Source organism: Cynocephalus volans, chromosome 4, assembly GCF_027409185.1.
Source record: "Cynocephalus volans isolate mCynVol1 chromosome 4, mCynVol1.pri, whole genome shotgun sequence".
Lineage (NCBI taxonomy): Eukaryota > Metazoa > Chordata > Mammalia > Dermoptera > Cynocephalidae > Cynocephalus > Cynocephalus volans.
The window spans coordinates 111571956-111590856 of NC_084463.1; the positions used below are offsets into that span (position 1 = coordinate 111571956).

An 18901-nucleotide genomic window follows, 5' to 3' on the forward strand; every position below is an offset into this window, starting at 1 on the left:
GCCCAGCCGGCTGGCTGAGGGCAGCAGAGAGTGGACAGTCCCAGGTATGAACCCCATTTCACCTCGGTGAAGTCAGCTCCACTCAACTCCACAGGGCCAGGTGTGATCATTCGTCTCCCTGCTGCCTCCAGCCTGCAAGGCTACTTTGCACCTAGTCCAAGCAGGAAACAATAGCCACTCCTCACCAGGCACATATGCAGCTGTCCCCACTGACTCTGCCACTCAATTTGAAGGAGGAAAGGGGGGGAATTTAGCCCTGTCCTGTGCCTCTTTGGGCGAGAAACCTGGTGGAAAAAGTGACAAAGGCTTCTGACAGGCACAGTGTGGGGTCGGCAACAGGCTCCTGCAGTTGCGGCATCTGGTATTTCAACAAGAGAGGAAGGTGGGAGGAAGACAAACCCTGTATTCCCAAACCTCCGCCCTGACCCTGGCCTCCTTCCAGGTGGCCATTTCCAACATACTCTGACAATCAGAAGCATAATATAGAATTGGAAATATTTTACAAATAATAACCAACATGAGTGCCTGAGGCATGTTATTTAATTTCTCCGTGACTCAGTTTCCCCAACTATAAAGTTGGAATAATGGTCCCTATCACATATAGTTGTGGTAAGGATTAAATGAGCTTATATATACCAAGTGCTTAGCAAGTCTGGCCCATAGTAAGCACTGAATGAATGTTAGCTGTCATTCTTATTGGGACCTTTACAGCTTGCAACACATGGCAGAGGTCACATAGACAGTGAGGGGCAGGGGCAGGAGTCCTGAGCCCCCTGCGCACCATCCCCTTTCATTGGACCTCATGTGTTTTGCAGGCCCACCTGGGACACACAGGGCCGCCACATACCTCCTCCACCTGCCCTCGGAGGTGCTCCCATTTGGAGCCCTGTGCTGCTCCCCACATCTGCTTTTGTGGGCTTACAACCCCCTGGCTTGGGCTCTTGCTCCAACTCTTTAGCCCCTAAATCTACGACCTTGTGTTGAATTTGTAACTCAGTATTGACCTTCACCACCCATTTAGGACCTGGTAAGGGTCTTTCTATGTCCTCTGGTTCCTCATACACCCAGGCCACAAGTCAAAGTTGCCCCATACCCATAGAATATGACGAAGCTGGGACTCCCCTTACCAGCCCCCCTGCTACAGGGGAGAGTAACTGGACACTGGGATTGGAATAAAAGTGTGACCAACTTCCAAAGCCCTTTGCAGTGCCCAGCAGCTTCCTTCCTCACCAGGGCAGAAGCAGCTCGCTGGCAGGCTTGAGCCAGGGGCCTCTGACACTCTGTGACCACAGACATTCCTGCCTGACCTCCCTGGGAATATCTACCACATACAGTCCCAGGCGGCCACGGCGCTCTAGTGCTCCATGGGCTCCCACACTTCCTGTTACTAATACTTTCCCTGTACCAGCCAGAACGCAGGCATCCCTGTCCCTGGGCAGAAGCCGACCCCAGTTTAGCAGACTCCCTGGGGCCAGAGGTTCTCTCCAGAGGTGGGTGTCTGGATCCTTGGACATCATTTTATAACCAGGAGACACTAGGGGCCAACGAAGAGCAGGAATTGATGGAGGCTTCATAAAGGAATGTTCCACGGTCACTAATGTGAGGACTGCGCTTCACAAAATGGCCCCAAGACGTGGCCCTCTGAGGAAACCTCATTCCCTGGGATGACCCCTACTGGGAGGAAGAGAGAGGGAGTCACAGACCAGAGACTGAGCACTGTGTATACCTGGGAGACTGGGGGATTCATCTCCAGAGAAGGGGCTTGTGTAGAAGAAATGCGAAGGTTTAAAGTCAGAGAGACCCAGTTTAAATCCCAGCTCTGCCCCTTGCTGTGTCATCTAGGCAAGAAAGTCCCCTCTCTGAGCCTCGGTTTCCTTATAAAACAACAATAACCTCCCTCAGAGCCAATATGAGTCATTGATGAGCTCACCTGTATGAACCCCCTGGCACATGGCAGGTGCTCAGTAGATCCCTGAGAACTGGCCTGGAGTCACAGCCCACTGCTGCCAAAGCAACCCTCTCCTGCCCCTCCTCTGCTCCATCCTCCCCGGCTCCTGCGGCCATGCTCCCGGCTTTTCTGCACCGTGGCAGCTGCTGTTCCCGGGGCTCTGGGGCTGTTACCTGGGAGAACTGCCAGTGAAGCTTCATCCTCTTGGCTTTGGCGTAACCGCACTCGATGAGCCGTGGCCGGCTGTTGACGTCCACCAGGCATCGGTTGTCGTCGTCATCAACCGTGGGGCTCAGGACGCCCACGTGGATCTGCTGACTGCTCGTGTAGTACACGTTCTGGGGTGGAGGGAGGGAGGGAGGGGAGTGAGGTGAAGTGCCAGCAGCCAGAGAAATGGAGGTAGCTGTGACTCTCACCCGGCAGCTGGCAAAGAGGTCACAGTGAGGGAGCACCTGGATTCTTACATCCAGCGGCCTTCAAATTATTTCCTATTCCAATGGACAAGAAGAAACCCTCGGCCATGATAATCCAGTATGACATCTGGTCCACATGTTCAACCAAAGCAGCATTTTCAAGAAATAGGACACTTACCATCTATACACGGTACACTCTGATATTTTCTATTCTATTCTTTCATTGGAAAACATTGGTCGTAATCTTGTAAATTGATTTTACCACCCACAGTTTAAAAAATACCTCTGCAATCTATTATTTACAGACTTGCCGACTTCCTCCCTCCATAAATATTTTGTGCCAGACTCTTTGTCGGTAGAAACAGAGCAAAAAGCCTGGGCCACGCGGAGCACAGAGTCTTGTGGGAGGGAAGAGGTGTAACAAATGATTCGCATCCAAACTAAGACCTTGCAGAGCAAAGTTGGAAACCTTTTTCTTAAAGGGCCAGATGGCAAATAATCTTTGGCTTTGTGGGTGTGTTGAGGTTCAAGGACTCACAAGACTCAGCATATAGCTGCACTCACTAATATGATTTATTACAGCAAAAGGACACAAAACAAATCAGCAAAGGAAAGAGGCACAGAGGCAAAGCCTGGGGATGCCAGGCACATGCTCCAGGGGTCCTGTCCCAGTGAAGTTACACAGGATGTGCTCAGTTCCCCAGAGTGTGATGACACGTGTGAAGTGCTGTCCACCAGGAAAGCAATTAGAGGATCACACCCATGGTTTTTATTGGGGGCAGGTCACATAGGCAGCCTCTGCCTGATACATACCCAAATCCCAGACTTCCAGAAGGAAAAGCAGGTGTTCAGCATAAAGCATACTGTTTGTACAATCAGTTTAGGCATAATAAGCTACTCTTACCAGTTCTGGTGAGAATCCTCCTGAAATCCAAGCTCCCAGATGCCAGCAAAGGGCCAACTTTGTAAACAGTTCTTTCAAAGGATAGTGGTCATGTCTGCCGCGTGAATTTTTTTACACAGAGGACCCAGTGGTCTCTGAAAACTCAATTCTGTTGTTGTAGTGCAAGCACACCCATAGACAACACATAAATGAATGGCCGTGTTCCAAAAACATTTCATTTACAAAAATAGGCACCGCCCCATGGGCTGTAGCTTGGGCCTGGTCTGGAGGAAAGCCACATGACCCTTGGCCTTCAACGTTTTCAGGAACTTGCCTCAGTCCTGAGCAGTGGTTCCCAACAAGGGCTCTGGGTGGGAAGTCAGAGGGCTCTGTGAGCTCTTCCTCACGTTACTGAAGGAATTAACACTCTGCTCCCCGCTTCTGCCCAATGAGTAGGCCCCATGGGCAAACCGAGACACCACGTTTCTTTGCTTTAGGTTAGAATATTCACCGGTGGTTCTCTCTTGTTATCTTGACCTGTTCAAATATTCTTCTTGGCAGATATTTTTTATTAATTCAAAATGGTAAAATGAAGTATTTCTTGCTTTAGTAAAAGAGTGGTTGATAAGTACTTTTAAAACATGGGTACAGAGCCATAAAAGGGACCGAGGGCAGAAGAGAAGGGTAAGTAAGGGCGGTCCTTCGTGCACATGTCTTGCTGACCCTCAGAAGTCTCTTTAGGCATCCAGGGAGGGGGTGGAGGGCAGGCAGGGTCACTCCTCAGACCCAAGAAGTGACTTAGGCCAGTGTGTTAGTCAAGGCCTCATCAGGAAACAGATGGTACATTGGAGGTGGGGGGTCTCCAAGGAGGGTATAACAAAGGTAAAATTTTTAAAGATGAGGGTGTGTGTCAGCAAACTCCAAGGGACAGGAGAGTTCCCTGGGGGTAGTAATATGGAGCTGTTACCACCCCTAGGCCCAACAGGATGAGAAGAGAGAGCAGTTACCAGAGCCTATAAGAGAAAAGTGATGTAGAGAAGGCTGAGTTGAGAGGAGGTTTTGGGGATAATGGTGAGCGGTGCTAAATAAACACCCCGACTTCACCCTCCCCTCCCCACTCCGATCGTCTGCTGGGTCGGGTCCTTAGCAGGCCCCATCTGGAAACCAGAGATCCTGAGTGCCCACTGAAACACTCCAGGATGTCAGCCTCCCAGGAGGGAAGGAAGTGGGTGGGGACTGCAGGGAAGGGGGGCAAACAGAAGGCACTGTTACAACTAGGGCCTTCCCTATGAGGTCCCCTCACAAGATGTCAGGTTTGGTGAATCCATGGAAGTACCATAACCAGGTTACCAAGATGACCATAAAGAGGTGAAGTCACAGTGGCCTCTGAGCAGAGGCCAAGCGTAGAATGCCCAGCCTCGATGTGGAAGTGCAACCAGAGCACAGAGGCGAGGGAGCCTCTTCAAACCCACACCGGGTGAGAGGTGGGCTGCGGATCAGAATCCTGAGACCCTCCAAGGAAAGCTGATGACCCGCTGTGGCTTCCAGTTTTACTGGAACCGAGCGAGAATTTGACAACTGGCAGGACGTAGGGAATGAAACAGTCATGCAGTTAGGCATCACTTCTACACATCCACCCAACCAACGGATGACCTCTAAGTTGGGTCTGGGGATATAGGAATGAGAAAGCCATGGTCCCAGTCCTGGAGGACCCAGAGTCAAGTCGGGGAAACCAATAACATATCAGGAAATAATGGCCCTAATCACGCTTATATGAGGACTTCCTTTGCTCACCTACCCTGACTCTCGCTGCTTTGAAACTAGAAATGAAAACTCACCACCCCCACACAGCCTTCCCTGAGCATGCGAAAGTGTAGGACCTCGGTCTGCCCCCAGGCCTCGCTAAGAGGGGCACTCCTGCTGACACCCCTGGTTCAATGTACCATGGACTCCTCAGGACAGTGTAGCTCTGGGTCACCCTGCATGCCAGGACCCAGTCTCCCAGAAGCTCAGGAGTGTGGGCTGCAAGACCAAGACACCCAGGGCTTGGGCCACTTCCATCCCATTCTTCTCTGTCATCAGGTCCTGGCTCTTGTCTCCAGGGCAGGTTCCATAGACACAGCAGCCACCCAGGTAATAGCTGAATCAGTTTTATACACTTAGCAGCTCTGAAGTGTTTGGGGAGATGCTCTGAGAGACGTGTGTTCGCTTACTATATGGTGCAGCTGTCAACGGAGCTGCTTATTGCTCCAGTCTGGGAAAATCATTATAGGGACAGATAGTTGTTTGTTATTTAAAAAGCAGACAACAAACTGCATCTTGACTGGTGTAACCACGAAGCCGGCAGATCACAGAGAGAGATTCAGCAAAGAGGATTCTCTCAAGTCCCTGCTTGGACATCTCAGAAGCCCAGACAGTAGTGGATTGAATAAATAAATGGCCTGAACACAGAAAAGGGGAAACAGATTTGCAGGCCCAGCAGGCACAGCCATGCTTTCTAAGCAACGGGGGGCCTTGAAGGTTTAAGTGAGAAGCGACTTAACACTGTGGTCCTCAATGGGGGGCAATTTTGCCAATGGGTTATTTGGAATTTCTGGAGATATTTTTGGTTTTCACAACTGGGGAGGGGGGTCTAGTGGGTAGAGGTCAGGGATTGTGCCCAACATCCTACAGTGCACAGGACAGCCCCCTACGGCAAAGAATTACTTGGCCTAAAACGTCAGTAGTGCTGCTGTTGAGAAAACCTGACTTAGAGTGCTAATAACAAACGCTGAAATATGAGTATTTTTACTCTTACTATGTGCCAGACATAAAGTGATTTACATGCCTTATCTATTTACTTACTATTATTAATCCTAATAATAACTCTGTAAGGCAGGTGCTACTATTATCCACCATCTTGTAGATGAGGAAACTGAGGCACCGAGAAATTAAGTGACGTGTGCATAGTCACCCAGCTGGTGAACAGTAGCTGAGATTTACACCGAGGCAGTGTGACTGCACAGCCACACGTGGACCACTCACCCCACTCACCACCTTCTAGGCTGGAGGGGGCAGGAAAAGCCAGGAGACTGGCTTCCACTGCAACCCCTTGGTGCCATGCTGGGGGCTTGGACTAAGGATGTACTGAGGGGCTGCAGGGGGTCCTCTACTAACAGGCCCACAAGAAAAGATAGTACAAGTTGCTGAGACAGTAGTGTCCCTTCTGTGACTCTCGTTAGAGGCTGAGGTGAGCTGTTATCCTGTCTGTGGATGTTTTAGAAACCCCCGGGGCACAGAAGTGACATCCCCGGCTACTCAGCTCCTCCTCAGCTGCAAATGATTGATTTGGCTCATTCTCTGCTCAGCCCCATACAGCTCAGCAAGGCTGCAAACCGGATCTCTGGCATTTCACTATGATGTTTGCAAGGGAAAGAGAAATATTACTGGCAAAGAAAAAGAACAAACACATTCGTAAGTCAGGTCTCACACCAGTGGCACATTCCTCTCCTCCAGGCCAGGAGCAGGAGTATGACTATGAGCTAAGCTGGACAGCCAGCCAGGGAGCCCACAGTGCCCAGGCTGTACACTCCTGCCCTCAGAGCCACAGAAGCAAGGCTGAGCAAAGACCCCCAGGGCTGCAGGTTCCCCTCACCTCCAGACAAGGGCCCTCACCCTGTAGGATGCAGCATGCCCTCAGCAGCCCTTTCCATCTTGGCCAGCATGGGGCTGGGCCCGCCTCTCTCCCAGCCTGACTCCTAGTCTTCCATGGGATCCACCCCTCATGTGTATCAAACATCGCCTCACTGGCAGAAACTCTGCCACTGAGTGAGGAATGGCCTCAAGAAAGGAAGGGGAGGAGAAAACAAGCATATTTTTGTCCACGTATACACTAGGCCCTCTGCTAGGTACTTTTCAAGCCTTCAGCCACCTTCCACTTCTAAGGATAAGGAAACTGAGGCTCCAAGAGTTGCCAAGGTATGCCGGTGGGCAGTTGCTCTCTCCCCTCCCTGCCTGGGGGCAGTTCCAGGCAAGGCTGGGTTTGTGGTAGTTCAGGGCCTGCATCTCCCTCCCCCAGTCAAGCAGCCCAGATGGTACCATCCATTCCTCAGCAGGACCTCCCCTCAGCCTGGCCCCAAGTTGAGACACCACTGTGCCCAGTGCCAAACCCTCAGCCGTGGCTGGCCAGGCACAGGAACTTGGCCCCTGAGTGCCCTCAGAACCCACGACAGCACTGCCAGGGCATTCCTACCAGGTTGTTCATGCAGAGTCCTGAGGTCCCAAGAGAGGGTCTTGGGGGCCACTGTGTGTGTGTGTGTGCATGTGTGTGACTGGAGGTGTTTCAGGGCCCCTCTCCAAGCCCCACCATGGGAGATCTTCTGTCTTTGTAATAGTTGGCTTTCATATAATATTTTGTTTGACCAAAAGGTTATGAAGAATTTTTAAAAAGTTTGAAAACCACCACCCTAATACATGAGACATCCATACAGGAGAAGTGCATTAAGTCTCAGTGAACTTTTGGTAGCTTACGCCCCAACATCCAGAATTTGTAAACATTTGGATGAACAGATATAACCTCCTGCCTCCAAACTCTACCAGGCCCCCCTCCCTTGCATTCTTAGATATGGCCAATTTATACACCTTTGCATCATTCAGTCCCCTTTCCTATCCAGACTTTGATGCCTACATCATGCCTTAGCCTCTGTGGAAATTCTAGAACCCTCACCAAGCTGAACAGAGACTGAGAGGAAAGAATCATGAGATAGGCAGGGGGAGAGGGGAGGGGGGCCTCCCAGACAAATCAGAAACACGGTACAAAATAGGATCAATTACATTACTGAACAGCACAGACATTTTCAAGCCATAACCGAAGCACCATTTCTCCTCCAAATAATAGGCATGTGAATTTTGAGCATCTGTTTTCCTCCATTAAATGATGTTTCCTTAGCAACACTGCTGGCCTATCAAGTGGGCGCCCTTGAAGAATGAGGTATCTTAGAGACACTGAGAGACACTCTTGCTGAGCCTCGGTGTCGGGTGGCAGTGGTGGTATTAGCTGGAACCTTCCTGGGCCTGGAGAGTGAAGAAGAGGATGGAAGGGGGAGAGCCATAGCAGGACACTTTACGAGAGGTTCTAGAACCCTCCATAAGGAGGAAAACAAGTGCATTTGCCAGGTGTCTCCATGGGAAAAGTGACCTTAGCTTGTTGCAGCCCAGCAAGGAAAGAGCCCCACTCTCTGTGGGGTGGGGGGCACACCAGGGAGCGACACAGTCTAGGCAGCTAAAAGTCATGCACAATGGGGTGATTGCAAAGTGTTAAAATGGAGGGAGGGTTGTCAAAGGACATTGAAGGGACAGCCAAGCTGTGGACTGGATCTTGGCAGAAGAGTAAGATCTGAGAGCAAATGGAATGTGGAGGACAGAGGAATCAGAGGACGTGCTCCTAAATGCAGTCACCAAGGGAGGTCTCACCACACTGGCTGTGTGTAAGAATCACCTGGAGGCTAACGCCTATAAACTGGGAAAGAATAGGGACTGGACCCGGGGCCCTCAATCCTAAGTACAAAGGGCTGAGACAAACAGGCTCCCAACCTCAGGAATCCAACTCACACCCATAGAAGAGAAAGGCCAAGCCATGTATCTCTTAAGTGGTATCTTGCAGGAACATGGGAGCAGGATGTTTATTCAAAGGAGAAGACCCAGGTGCGAAAACCAGACCAAATGGCCTGCACCAAGATGGACCCCAGTGCTGACCTTTCACAGACTTTTCCCCTCATGATAATACTAAAAATCACATCCGGGGTAGAGATTTAACATGCTAATGAGACATGCCATGCACGAAGAAGCATGACCTCCAAGTGCGCAAGCGCCAAGAAATCCCCACCTCTACATGCTTAGATGTCACCCCTTTCCCACCTAAGCCCCTTTAAAATTCTCCCCAACCCTCCCTCAGGAAGCCAGCCTGCAACTGTCCTTTGTGCTGACTGCCCTGTGTTCAAGCATAAGCCCCGATCATGCCCTGCCTGTGACTCCCCTCTGACCTCTTGTTAATTTCTATTGCATAGAGAGCCCAAGGACCCAGATTCAGTAACAAAAACACTCTCAGGGGCTGGGGTCTAGGGCTGGGGATTTATTCCAGGTGATTCTAACATGCAGCCAAAGTTGAAAACTAGGTGTATGAGGGAGACTTTGGACAGCCTTGGGTGAAATGGAGGGGCAGTACCTACGACCTCCTGAATTCTAGCTTAAAAGCAGTACCCTGCGGGTAGGGATCCAGCCTGCCCCCTACAATGGGGGGAGCCTCTCATTATGGGGGACAAGGTGCAAGGAAATCGCTTTTAAGACTGAAGAGAGTGGCCAAGAGGTTAGGAAGCATTATTGTTTAGGACAATGTTTTTCAAAGTGTGGTCCTAGAATCATCTGGAAACTTTTTTAGAAAAATGCACATTTTTGAGCCCAACCCAAGACCTACTGAATCTCAGGAATCTGTGTTTTAACAATCCCTCCAGGGGTGCCTGATGCATGTTAATGGTAGGGAACATCTGTCTAGGAAGAAGCTGGCAGGATAGAAAGAGCATGGGCTTCCAGGTCAGCTAGACCTGGGTCTCCACTCAGCTCCTCCACTCCTCACTTCCTAGCTGGGAAGCCCTTCTGAGCCTCAGTTTCCTGACCTATAAAAGGCAGTGTTGTGAGGATTAAAGTACTGACAGGCTCTAGATTGGCCACAGGGACAGCAGGGCAGGGACAAGGCCAGCAGGGACAAGGGTCTCTGTAGGAGGGCAAGAAAAGACCCAGTAGGAAGGCGACTACAGGTCCAGCTGCACTGCTTCGACCTCCTCATCTCTGCGGCCTCTGTCCCTAGTCTGAGCGGCCAGTAGGCCAGTGGGTCAGTTCACAGAAGCAGCGGGCAGGGGCCAGATGCGGCGGTGGGAACAAGGAAGCAGAGATCTGCTTTATTCAATTCCAATTTCCAGGGTGGTGACTGTGGCATCCAGAATGTGTATTAGAAATGGGCTCTTTGTCCTCTTTACCAGAGGATGAGCTATAGGCCTCTCTGCAGGCAGGGCAGGCTGATTTAAGGGTTTGGTGATTGGTCATTAACCCCTTGACACAGAGGTTCGTTACTGTGCTGAAGGCCAGAGTGCACTGACGCTAAATCAGGAACAAACGGAAGTCATTTCCAGAGTGATCTCATGTTCGCCAGCCACAGCACTAGGTCCATATAGGGAAGAGAAAACATTTATAATACAAAGACTGCTTACCATTCTTGTGAGGGAGCATGAATGTAAGGCAAGGTTTCTAGCTCAGAGCTTCTCCTGCGAACCTGTAGAGGGGGCAGATGAGGCTAAGCACACAAATCTCCAAGATTTGGGGGGACAGGTTTGTAACTGGCACTCAGCTCATCAGTCAGCAGTTGATTCAATTCAATTCAGCAAACAACCTTCATGCCTCTAAGATGCCAGGCCTGTACTGGGCATTGGTGAAACAGAGAGGAGCAAGAATGCCCTCCCTCGAGGAGCTGTCAGCCTGGTGGGGAGACAGATGTGCAGAAGCGAGAACAGAATGCACTCCTGGCCAGGCTTAAAACAGACGACTGGCCAACGTGCTGGGGCACCCCAGAGTTGGAGGGATGATCGCTACTTAGGACGGTCATTGAGTGATGAGGTTTGAGAGCAGCTTAGGAAGAGAGGAGTTTGACCAGATAACTGACAATGACAAGGGACTCCTAGCAGAGGGAACAGGCAAAGCAAGAGGCTTGACAGTACAGTGCCATTTTAGGGAAGGAGAGTGCCTAAGGGGTGAGGCTGGAAAAGCAGCTTGGAGGCTGAAGAATTCGGACAGCACCTTGCCAGCTTTCAGACAGCTGTGACCTCAGATTGAGTCCCTACACACATTAGCACATTTCAAGGGTTCTTAGTATCTTTTGGACCAAAACATCCAAGGGTCCTGGAAAGCAAGCCTGGGTTAGAGGTGACTTGGGCAGCTTCTGCAGGCCTGTTTGGAACATTCCAGTTGCAGATCTGCAGAAGGTCATGGAGAAAAGTAGAGCTTTTGGCCAAAGAGATCTTTGAACTTAAGACTGAACAGAAAGGCTGAGGTGTGCCTGTCTACTGCCTCCCACTGTGCAGCCAGGGGAAGCAGTCACGCAGCACTGTTGCTGGGCTTAGAAAGTTTAAATTAGATTCGTAGCTGTGAGTATGTTCCTATGCTTAATTCCAGGCCTTGCACCCACAGCACAGATGACAGCCATCTCTCTACCACCATCCACGGGGTTGTTTGCAGCCCAGACAGCTCAGAGCAGCAACCCTGTTCCTCCACCTTGCTTTGTCTTCTCTCCCTGTGCTATTCTGAGCTCCTGGTGTCCCCTGGCCCTGGTGTTTATCTTGCAAACCCTTCTGCCCCAGGAGAGAGCCAGGTGACAGGGCTTCCTACACGGAGCCATTGGTAATTTTTCACTGGAATGAATTACCAGTGAGAGACCAGAGACAAGCCAGAGAAGAGAGTTGCAGGATACTAGAGATACTGAGAGTTTTACGTGCTTTCTTATAACAGCATCTTGCCTCACCCTGGTTATAAGAGTAGGCATTTTTCACAGGCTGGCTAATCAGAATACCCCACTGCCTTGGCCCAGGGATTGGTCCTAGGACAGGCATGTGACCCAGTCTGGATCAATGAAAGTCCTCCCTGAGATTTTCTGTTAGTGAGCTCAAACACAAACAGAACCTTATACTGGAAGGCTCTAAGCCAGAGCTACTTGTTTCCTTCTCCTTCAGGTAAATTGGAAGAGTTCCTTGACTATAGAAGAGACCAAGGTTACACATGAAGAAAACCAGACCCAAAAGATGTGGGGAAGGGGAGAAAAAGAGAGAGAGAGCTTGGCAAGCGTCACTCATCAAGCACCTGGATACAGCTGTGCCTGAAGCCAGAGCCAGATATGAACTTGTCAATTACATAAGATGATAACATTTCTTTTGCATTTAAGTTGGCTTGAGATGGGTTTCTGTCACTCGCAATCAAGAGTCTTGACTAATACAGAACATACAGGAGATAATTCCAGAACACAAAAGGGATGAAGTAAAAGGATCATCAAGTCATATAGCTCCACGGTCCTTAGCTACAGGGTGAAGGTAGACATCATGGATGTGTATGGTTTATTCATTCATTGTAATAAAGCAGGTAACTGTTTTGATAATGAGGAACTGAAGTTTGTGAATCTTTGACTTTTTTTTTTTTTTACAATATGATGAAACATTTCACTCATTTGCATGCCAGTATGCTTTCTCGAGTGAGCAAGAAGCTAGTGGGCCTGGAGGTTCACATAGCCCTAGTAAGTCCCTGGGAGTGGGCTGAGTATCTGAACCCTGGCCATCATGTGGGTTTAAGGGAGAAGAAGCTGAGAACTGCTGAGGAAGCCCCAGTTATGTGGAAATAAAATCAGGGTGGTCTAGGATAAGACAAGGAATGGGTGTCCTGCCTGGGATTGCTGGGGAGCCCCTCTTTTTTCCTCAGCTTCCCATGTGTGTTTCTAGGGAATAGTGCTTGCAAACTCCCCCACGCAGGTCTCAGCCCCATTCAGATTCTGCTGCTGCCGCCCCGTCCCTCACTCCTGCCCTCTGTCTGCACCCCAGACCAGCCTGGCTGCCTGGCACAGGTGCCTGCCGGGGTAGCTCTCCCCGGAAGAGCGCTCTGACACAGACGAGAGCTGCAAACAAAGGCCACATCAGGCAGAAACTCACTGCCAAAGGAGGCCTAGTCAATAGCAATGGCCAGGATGGTGGGTCAGGCCCCAGTGGCTGAAGAGTGGGGCTTGCCTCAGGGAAGAATGATGTGCTCAGGATGTGTGCTGCTGTCAGAACAAGATCAGAGATGCAGCAAGCAGCCGTGAAGCGGGGAGGCGGTGATGTGGCACTTGAATATCTCCGAGTACTTCTGGAGATGCAGAGTCATTTCTCTTGGTCCTAAAAGGCAGATGAATTGACAGTCCTCACTGGCTGTCTTTCCAAATTCACCTGGCCCATCAGCAACACTTGAGAAGACCACCATCAGTTGTGGACTTAGCAGGAGTGTGGTGACCACTGCTTACAAAACCCCTCGAAGCTCAGCCTCTCCTGGGTAGAAGACAAAGCCCAGGTGACTCATGCAAAGCCCATTCCATCTACATCTACAGCATAACCTGGTGTCAACCCTGCCTGTGGCTGTAGCAGATGCTATTGGTGCCCCACCCATGCCCCCGTGGCACTCAGCAACCCCGAACATGTGGAAGGCTCTCTGGAGTCCGCCTTGCTGCCCTCTGCCTGAGGGTCTGCTCTTGCTGCAGGAGCTTGCTCAGCCTGCATCGGGCCCAGGAGCAGCCCTCAACCACGGATGGGCAGAGGCTGGCGGATAAGTGATCCATTCTTCCTGCCCCTGGGGTAACTCTGAGACCTGTTCCCGGCAGGCTTGTAGAAATCCCCAGCAACACTGGCCCCGTGGCCACCCTGGTAACTGCTCATTCCTGCACTCCTGACTGCCTTTTCTTCCTCCCTTGGCTTGTTTTCCCACTGTCCTACCAGTACTTCCTGGAATCCCCTCCCAGATAAATTACTCGCTACAAACCCTTGCCTCAGGGCCTGCCTCTAGGCAAACCCTACCGGCTGGTCCAGGACTCACTCCATCTGTGACCTTTATGCCCAGGGTCCTCGGCACGGGCACTAGAGGCTGACCCACAGCCACCGCTGTACTTGTGCCCTGGCACAACCTAAGTCAGGAATGGGGGCTCCTTATTAACACCAAACTTGGAAGCCTTGAGCCTTCTGGGGACACCACATCTAGGAGGCCACCTTCCAGTGTGGTAGCTGTTGTGACACCTGAGTTCACTGCAAGGCAGGCCCAGGGACTCTGAGCTGGAGGATGTCCATGGGACACCATCATACACCATGCACTCCTCTCACCCACCTTCCTTGACAGGCCATGACGCCATCCTGGAGATGGAGGACACCTTTGGTAAGAAGCATGTATCATCCTTGCCCTGCCCCTCCAGAAGTGCCAGCCTCAGGTAACCTAGCCCACACCCCTGAGGGGCTGCCTGTCTAATTGTGACCCATGTCCTCTGAAGATGGCCCTGGCCAGGGTTTGGCCCCAAATAGTCTGTACTCTGACTCTGCCACCCTGCCCATTGGTGAGAATGGAGCTGTTACTAAGGGCCAAGGAGACTCCTCCCAGGATTTTAAAATGTGAAACAGAAGGACTTTGAGACAAGGCTGCCCTGTAGCTAAGACACATTTAGGGCAACTCTCTGCAGAAGACCCATGAACTTTTCCTGCTGAGGCCCCTGGAGCTGCCCTAGTCCCTGCCTTTCTCTGCTCAACCTTCCCTTTGAATCGGTAAAAATGAATCGCCCACATTCTCTCTAACAGTACCCACCCTTTTTTTGTTTTTAGCTTAAGCTACTCAGATTTGTTTTATTTGTTGTTGGTAATGACTTCCTCCCCTCAAATTTACAAATACAGTTTGCTTGTTCTTCGTAAGTTCTCTGTCTTCAAGAAATCTCAAATACCTGATATCTGATGGGATCCCATTTAGGCCCCTATTTTGGAAGGCATTGCTCAAAGCCCTTCATAGCTGTGTGTGTTTGTCTGCTGTAAGCTGTGTCTACTCACTAGCAAACAGCTAAGATGGAGCATATCACGTGAACTCAGGGAGATGTCCCCGGACGTTACTCTTTTCACAGACACAACAGTCTGCCAGCTCTGCACCAGCTGTGACAGTCAACGCATGCTTAACTACTCTGACAGATTGACTCATTGCTCAAAATATTCACTGCCCCATCCTAGGAGGCTCCTCCTTGTACTCCCCTCCCTACAGAGCTGTTATACGCGCCCCCCATCATTAATGTCAGATGTGGCCATGTGTCAAACTTTGACCTGTAGAATGTGAGCAGGAGTGATGGATGTCATCTACAGCCAGAAGCTTTAGGAGCAGTCATGTGAGTCATGTGATTGACTGCCTCTCTATTCTCTGCCACTGGACCTGCAGCACCCCAGATGGGGCTGCTCCTTTGGCCCTAGAAAAAGAAGTGACACAGAGTTAAGTTGACCCATGATGATCATGTAGCATGAACAAGAAATAAGCCACTGAGATTTGGTGACCATCAGCCTAAGATGACTGATAAAGAAGCTGATACTGGATGAGAGGTGCTGCCAAGCTCTAATTCTCCTATGGGACACTGACTTTGGGGCCAGAAGGTGGATGGTGAGGAAGCCATCACTGAAGGCCGGAAGCCTGGTGACCTCTTCTATGCAGCAGTGAAACGTTCGGCAAAACTGTTGGGCCGACCCTGTGGCGCACTCGGGAGAGTGCAGCGCTGGGAGTGCAGAGGTGCTCCCGCTGCGGGTTCGGATCCTATATAGGGATGGCCGGTGCGCTCACTGGCTGAGTGCGGTGCGGGCGACACCACACCAAGGGTTGCGATCCCCTTACCGGTCACAAAAAAAAAAACAACAAAAAACTGTTACCTGTAATATCTTGGTAGACTGATACCATGGCAAATGAGCTTGTGCTGTGGATAAAGAGTGTGCTTTTTTTTTACTATCGGCTGCTTTTGACAAGGTGCTGCAAAAGAGAAGCAAGGTCAGAAAAATGGACATGCAGCATGACTGAGAAATGTTTGTTATTGTAAGCCACTGAGATTTGGAGGTCACATGTTATTGGAGCAGAACGAAGCCTGCACTGACTGACAACCATTTTGCATGCTCCCTCCCCAAATAATTACACAAATATAGAATTACAACATGTGATGCAAGCTCTTAAGGAAAAGCACAAGGGACTTTGAAAATACATACCAAGGGGACTTGATGTAGGAAGGAGGAAGGGGGTCCATTCAAGAGAGACTGACTCTGGATTCCAACTGCCTGGACTTAAGTCCCTGCTCCCTCTGCTCATGAGCTGTGTGACTACAGACAACTTACTCAGCCATTCATTCTCTCAGTTTACTCATCTGTAAAAACACGGGCTGACAATGGTGCCAGCCTCATAGGGATGCAGATGGAATTGTATGGAATGATCAGTGCTCGGTGTTAGCTGTTAGAAATGCTATGATAACATCGGTCACTCCCTAGTAGATTCCAAGTTCCCTGAGGTCAGGGACTATGTTTGACTTGCTGACCCTTGTATCCTTATTGTCTAACCTACGTAACATATACTTGAAACATACTAATTGATTAAATTAATGTATTAATAAATTATTCTCGGAACACTTGAACTCCAGCTCAGACATTTATCCAGGCTCACTTCCTGGTGCCTGCTTCATATCCCTTACTCCAAACCTCCTCTAAGCTTCTCTGTCCAGTTTTGGACCAGTATCTTGGACACCACTCTCCATATAGCTCTGTGGCTTGGATAGAACAGGGTTTCTCCCCAGGAAAAGATTCTTAATACTTGCACTCAGGACACAGTCTGTGCCAGGCCTAACCCTTACTTGGCCCCATGAGAAATGAGGAGGCTCCATCCCTTGCTGGTGCACAACAGTTATCCTGCACTGCAGTAAGAAAAGCTTGGAGTCTTCCCAATGAGAGATGTTGTGAGTGTGTACATGTGTGTGCATGCACGTGTTGACAGGTATTGTAACATGCGGTCAGCATGAGATCTGGACTCACCAGCATGCTCAGTGATCAGAAAGCTGTAGGAAAGAGCATGGTAATAAAGTCTGTAGGTTAATATCCAGCAGGGAGAAGTTAGCCCAGAAAAATGGAGCTCATGTGGATGAGATAATGGCTCCTGATTTTAATCTGCAAATACAGATCTCTCTATTTTACCTGCCCCAACACCATCTTCATCTCCATCTCCTTCATCCCCGGGGAAAATAAAACCTGCTTTACTGGGAAAATATAGCTCCAGCTCACATCTTTACTGGATGTCACAGACCTCAGATAGCAATGCCAGATGGATTGCACTATGACAGAGAAAGTGTTAGAAAACTAAGACCCTTTATTTTTAGTATTTAAAACTAGTTTGCCAATTGATTACTTTATAAATGGAAATACAACTTACACATGTCAGAATATTTCTAATAGCATAACCAGAACACATTTTCTTACAGGTCAATTTAAGAGAAAGCCAAATCATAATCAGAAATTTGCTTAAAAAGACGCAATTAAAGTCAAAGAAGTGGCTGTTTGTTGAAAAGTGCTCCTTTAAGAAAAAAAAAATGCAATTCACATGAAAAACAAAGAGCCGGTTTTCTAAACTTTCAAAGAGATTATACAAGTCAATAAGAAAAAAATGAGTCAGTCAATAGAAAAATGGGCAAAAAGATAAATACCTGACAAGTAAAAATAATTCACAGAAAAAGAAGTTCAAATGACCAGTAAACATTTTAAAATGATAATAAACATCACACATAAGTAAAGAAATGAAAACCAAAATAAGATGCAACTTTTATCCTATGAGTTTGGCAAAAATTAAAAATTCTAATAATACTTAGCATTGTTAAGACCACTTTTGGGGATTTCTTTTCTTGCCATACCATGAGATAGGCACTCATAATAAATATTTTTGGATGATGAACAAATAAAATAATACAAAGTGAACATGATAGGGCGTTGCGATATAAAAATGGCCACAGATTGGTCCCCTCCTTGCACACAAACCACTTTGCAATGTGACTCTGCAGTCTTCCCTTCAAAGGTGGAGTTCATTTCTCTCCCCCTTGAGTCTGGGCTCATCTGTATGACCTACAGTGCAATTTCCACAGCAACGTGACACAAGGAGAGACCTGAAAGCATGCACGCATAGTGCTGGCCCCCTTTTGCTGCTCTCTGAAACCCCTGTCAGTGCCACCGTATGAAGAAGCCTGGGCTAGCCTGCTGGGTGATGACACATCATGGCCCAGAAGCCCCTCACTCCAGCTGACAGTCACCAATCTCCAGAAGCAGAGGCAACCAGCCCACTAGCAGTTGACTGCAGATGCCTGAGTGAGCCCAGCTGGGACTGGCAGAAGAAAGGGCCAGCTGAATCCAGCCCAAAAGGCCCACCCTCAGAATCCTCAGCCAAATAAATGGATGTGTCTTAAGCCACTAAGTTGTGGCATAGTTTGCTATGTGGTAAACGTGTACTGATACAGGTACCTCATTTTCACAGGTGTGTTTGCAAAGTATACGACGTAGAGCATAGGTGCTCAGCAAATTGCCGTTGCTTTTCCCCGCTCCTGGCTGAAGAAAATAAAATAATTATAATAATGATAATATTTCCCATTAAAGGAGTTCTTACTATATGTCAGGGATGTTAAGTGCTTTACATATACACTTATTTAATCCTCAAAATAACACTGGTAAGTATTATTATCTCCATTTTTAGGTGAGCAAAGAATGAAATAGAGGTAAATTAATAGCTAGCAAGTGGCGGAGCTGGGATTTGAACTCAGGGCCCTTCCCTCATCCACCTCAATCCCCTGCTTCTTCATCAAGGAAGAAGGAAAGTTTCTGAGTCTACTCCTTTCCACCTCTGTCTGCCCCCCACCCCACTCCTGAAGTGATCTTCCTGCTCTGCTCCTGCTCGCTCACATCCTACCCTTCCTTCAAGGTCCAGATGCAGTTCTCAGGATGGCTTTCCCAGCCTCCCAAGGTCACTGTGACCAGCCCCCTTTCCTCTTTGGTGTCCGGAACTCTGATCTCTTGTCTGGCAGAGCAGAGGCCCCATGAC

At 49.3% G+C, this 18901-nt stretch overlaps 1 protein-coding gene across 1 annotated transcript in view; it reads right to left on the reverse strand.

Annotated features, from left to right (window-relative positions):
• GALNT18 (polypeptide N-acetylgalactosaminyltransferase 18) overlaps nt 1-18901 on the reverse strand; it is a 340361-nt gene that overhangs the window by 19607 nt on the left and 301853 nt on the right. Inside the window, exon 10 of the mRNA XM_063094045.1 lies at nt 2122-2286. Within this exon, the coding sequence (XP_062950115.1) occupies nt 2122-2286 (165 nt within the window). The remainder of the gene's footprint in view (nt 1-2121; nt 2287-18901) is intronic.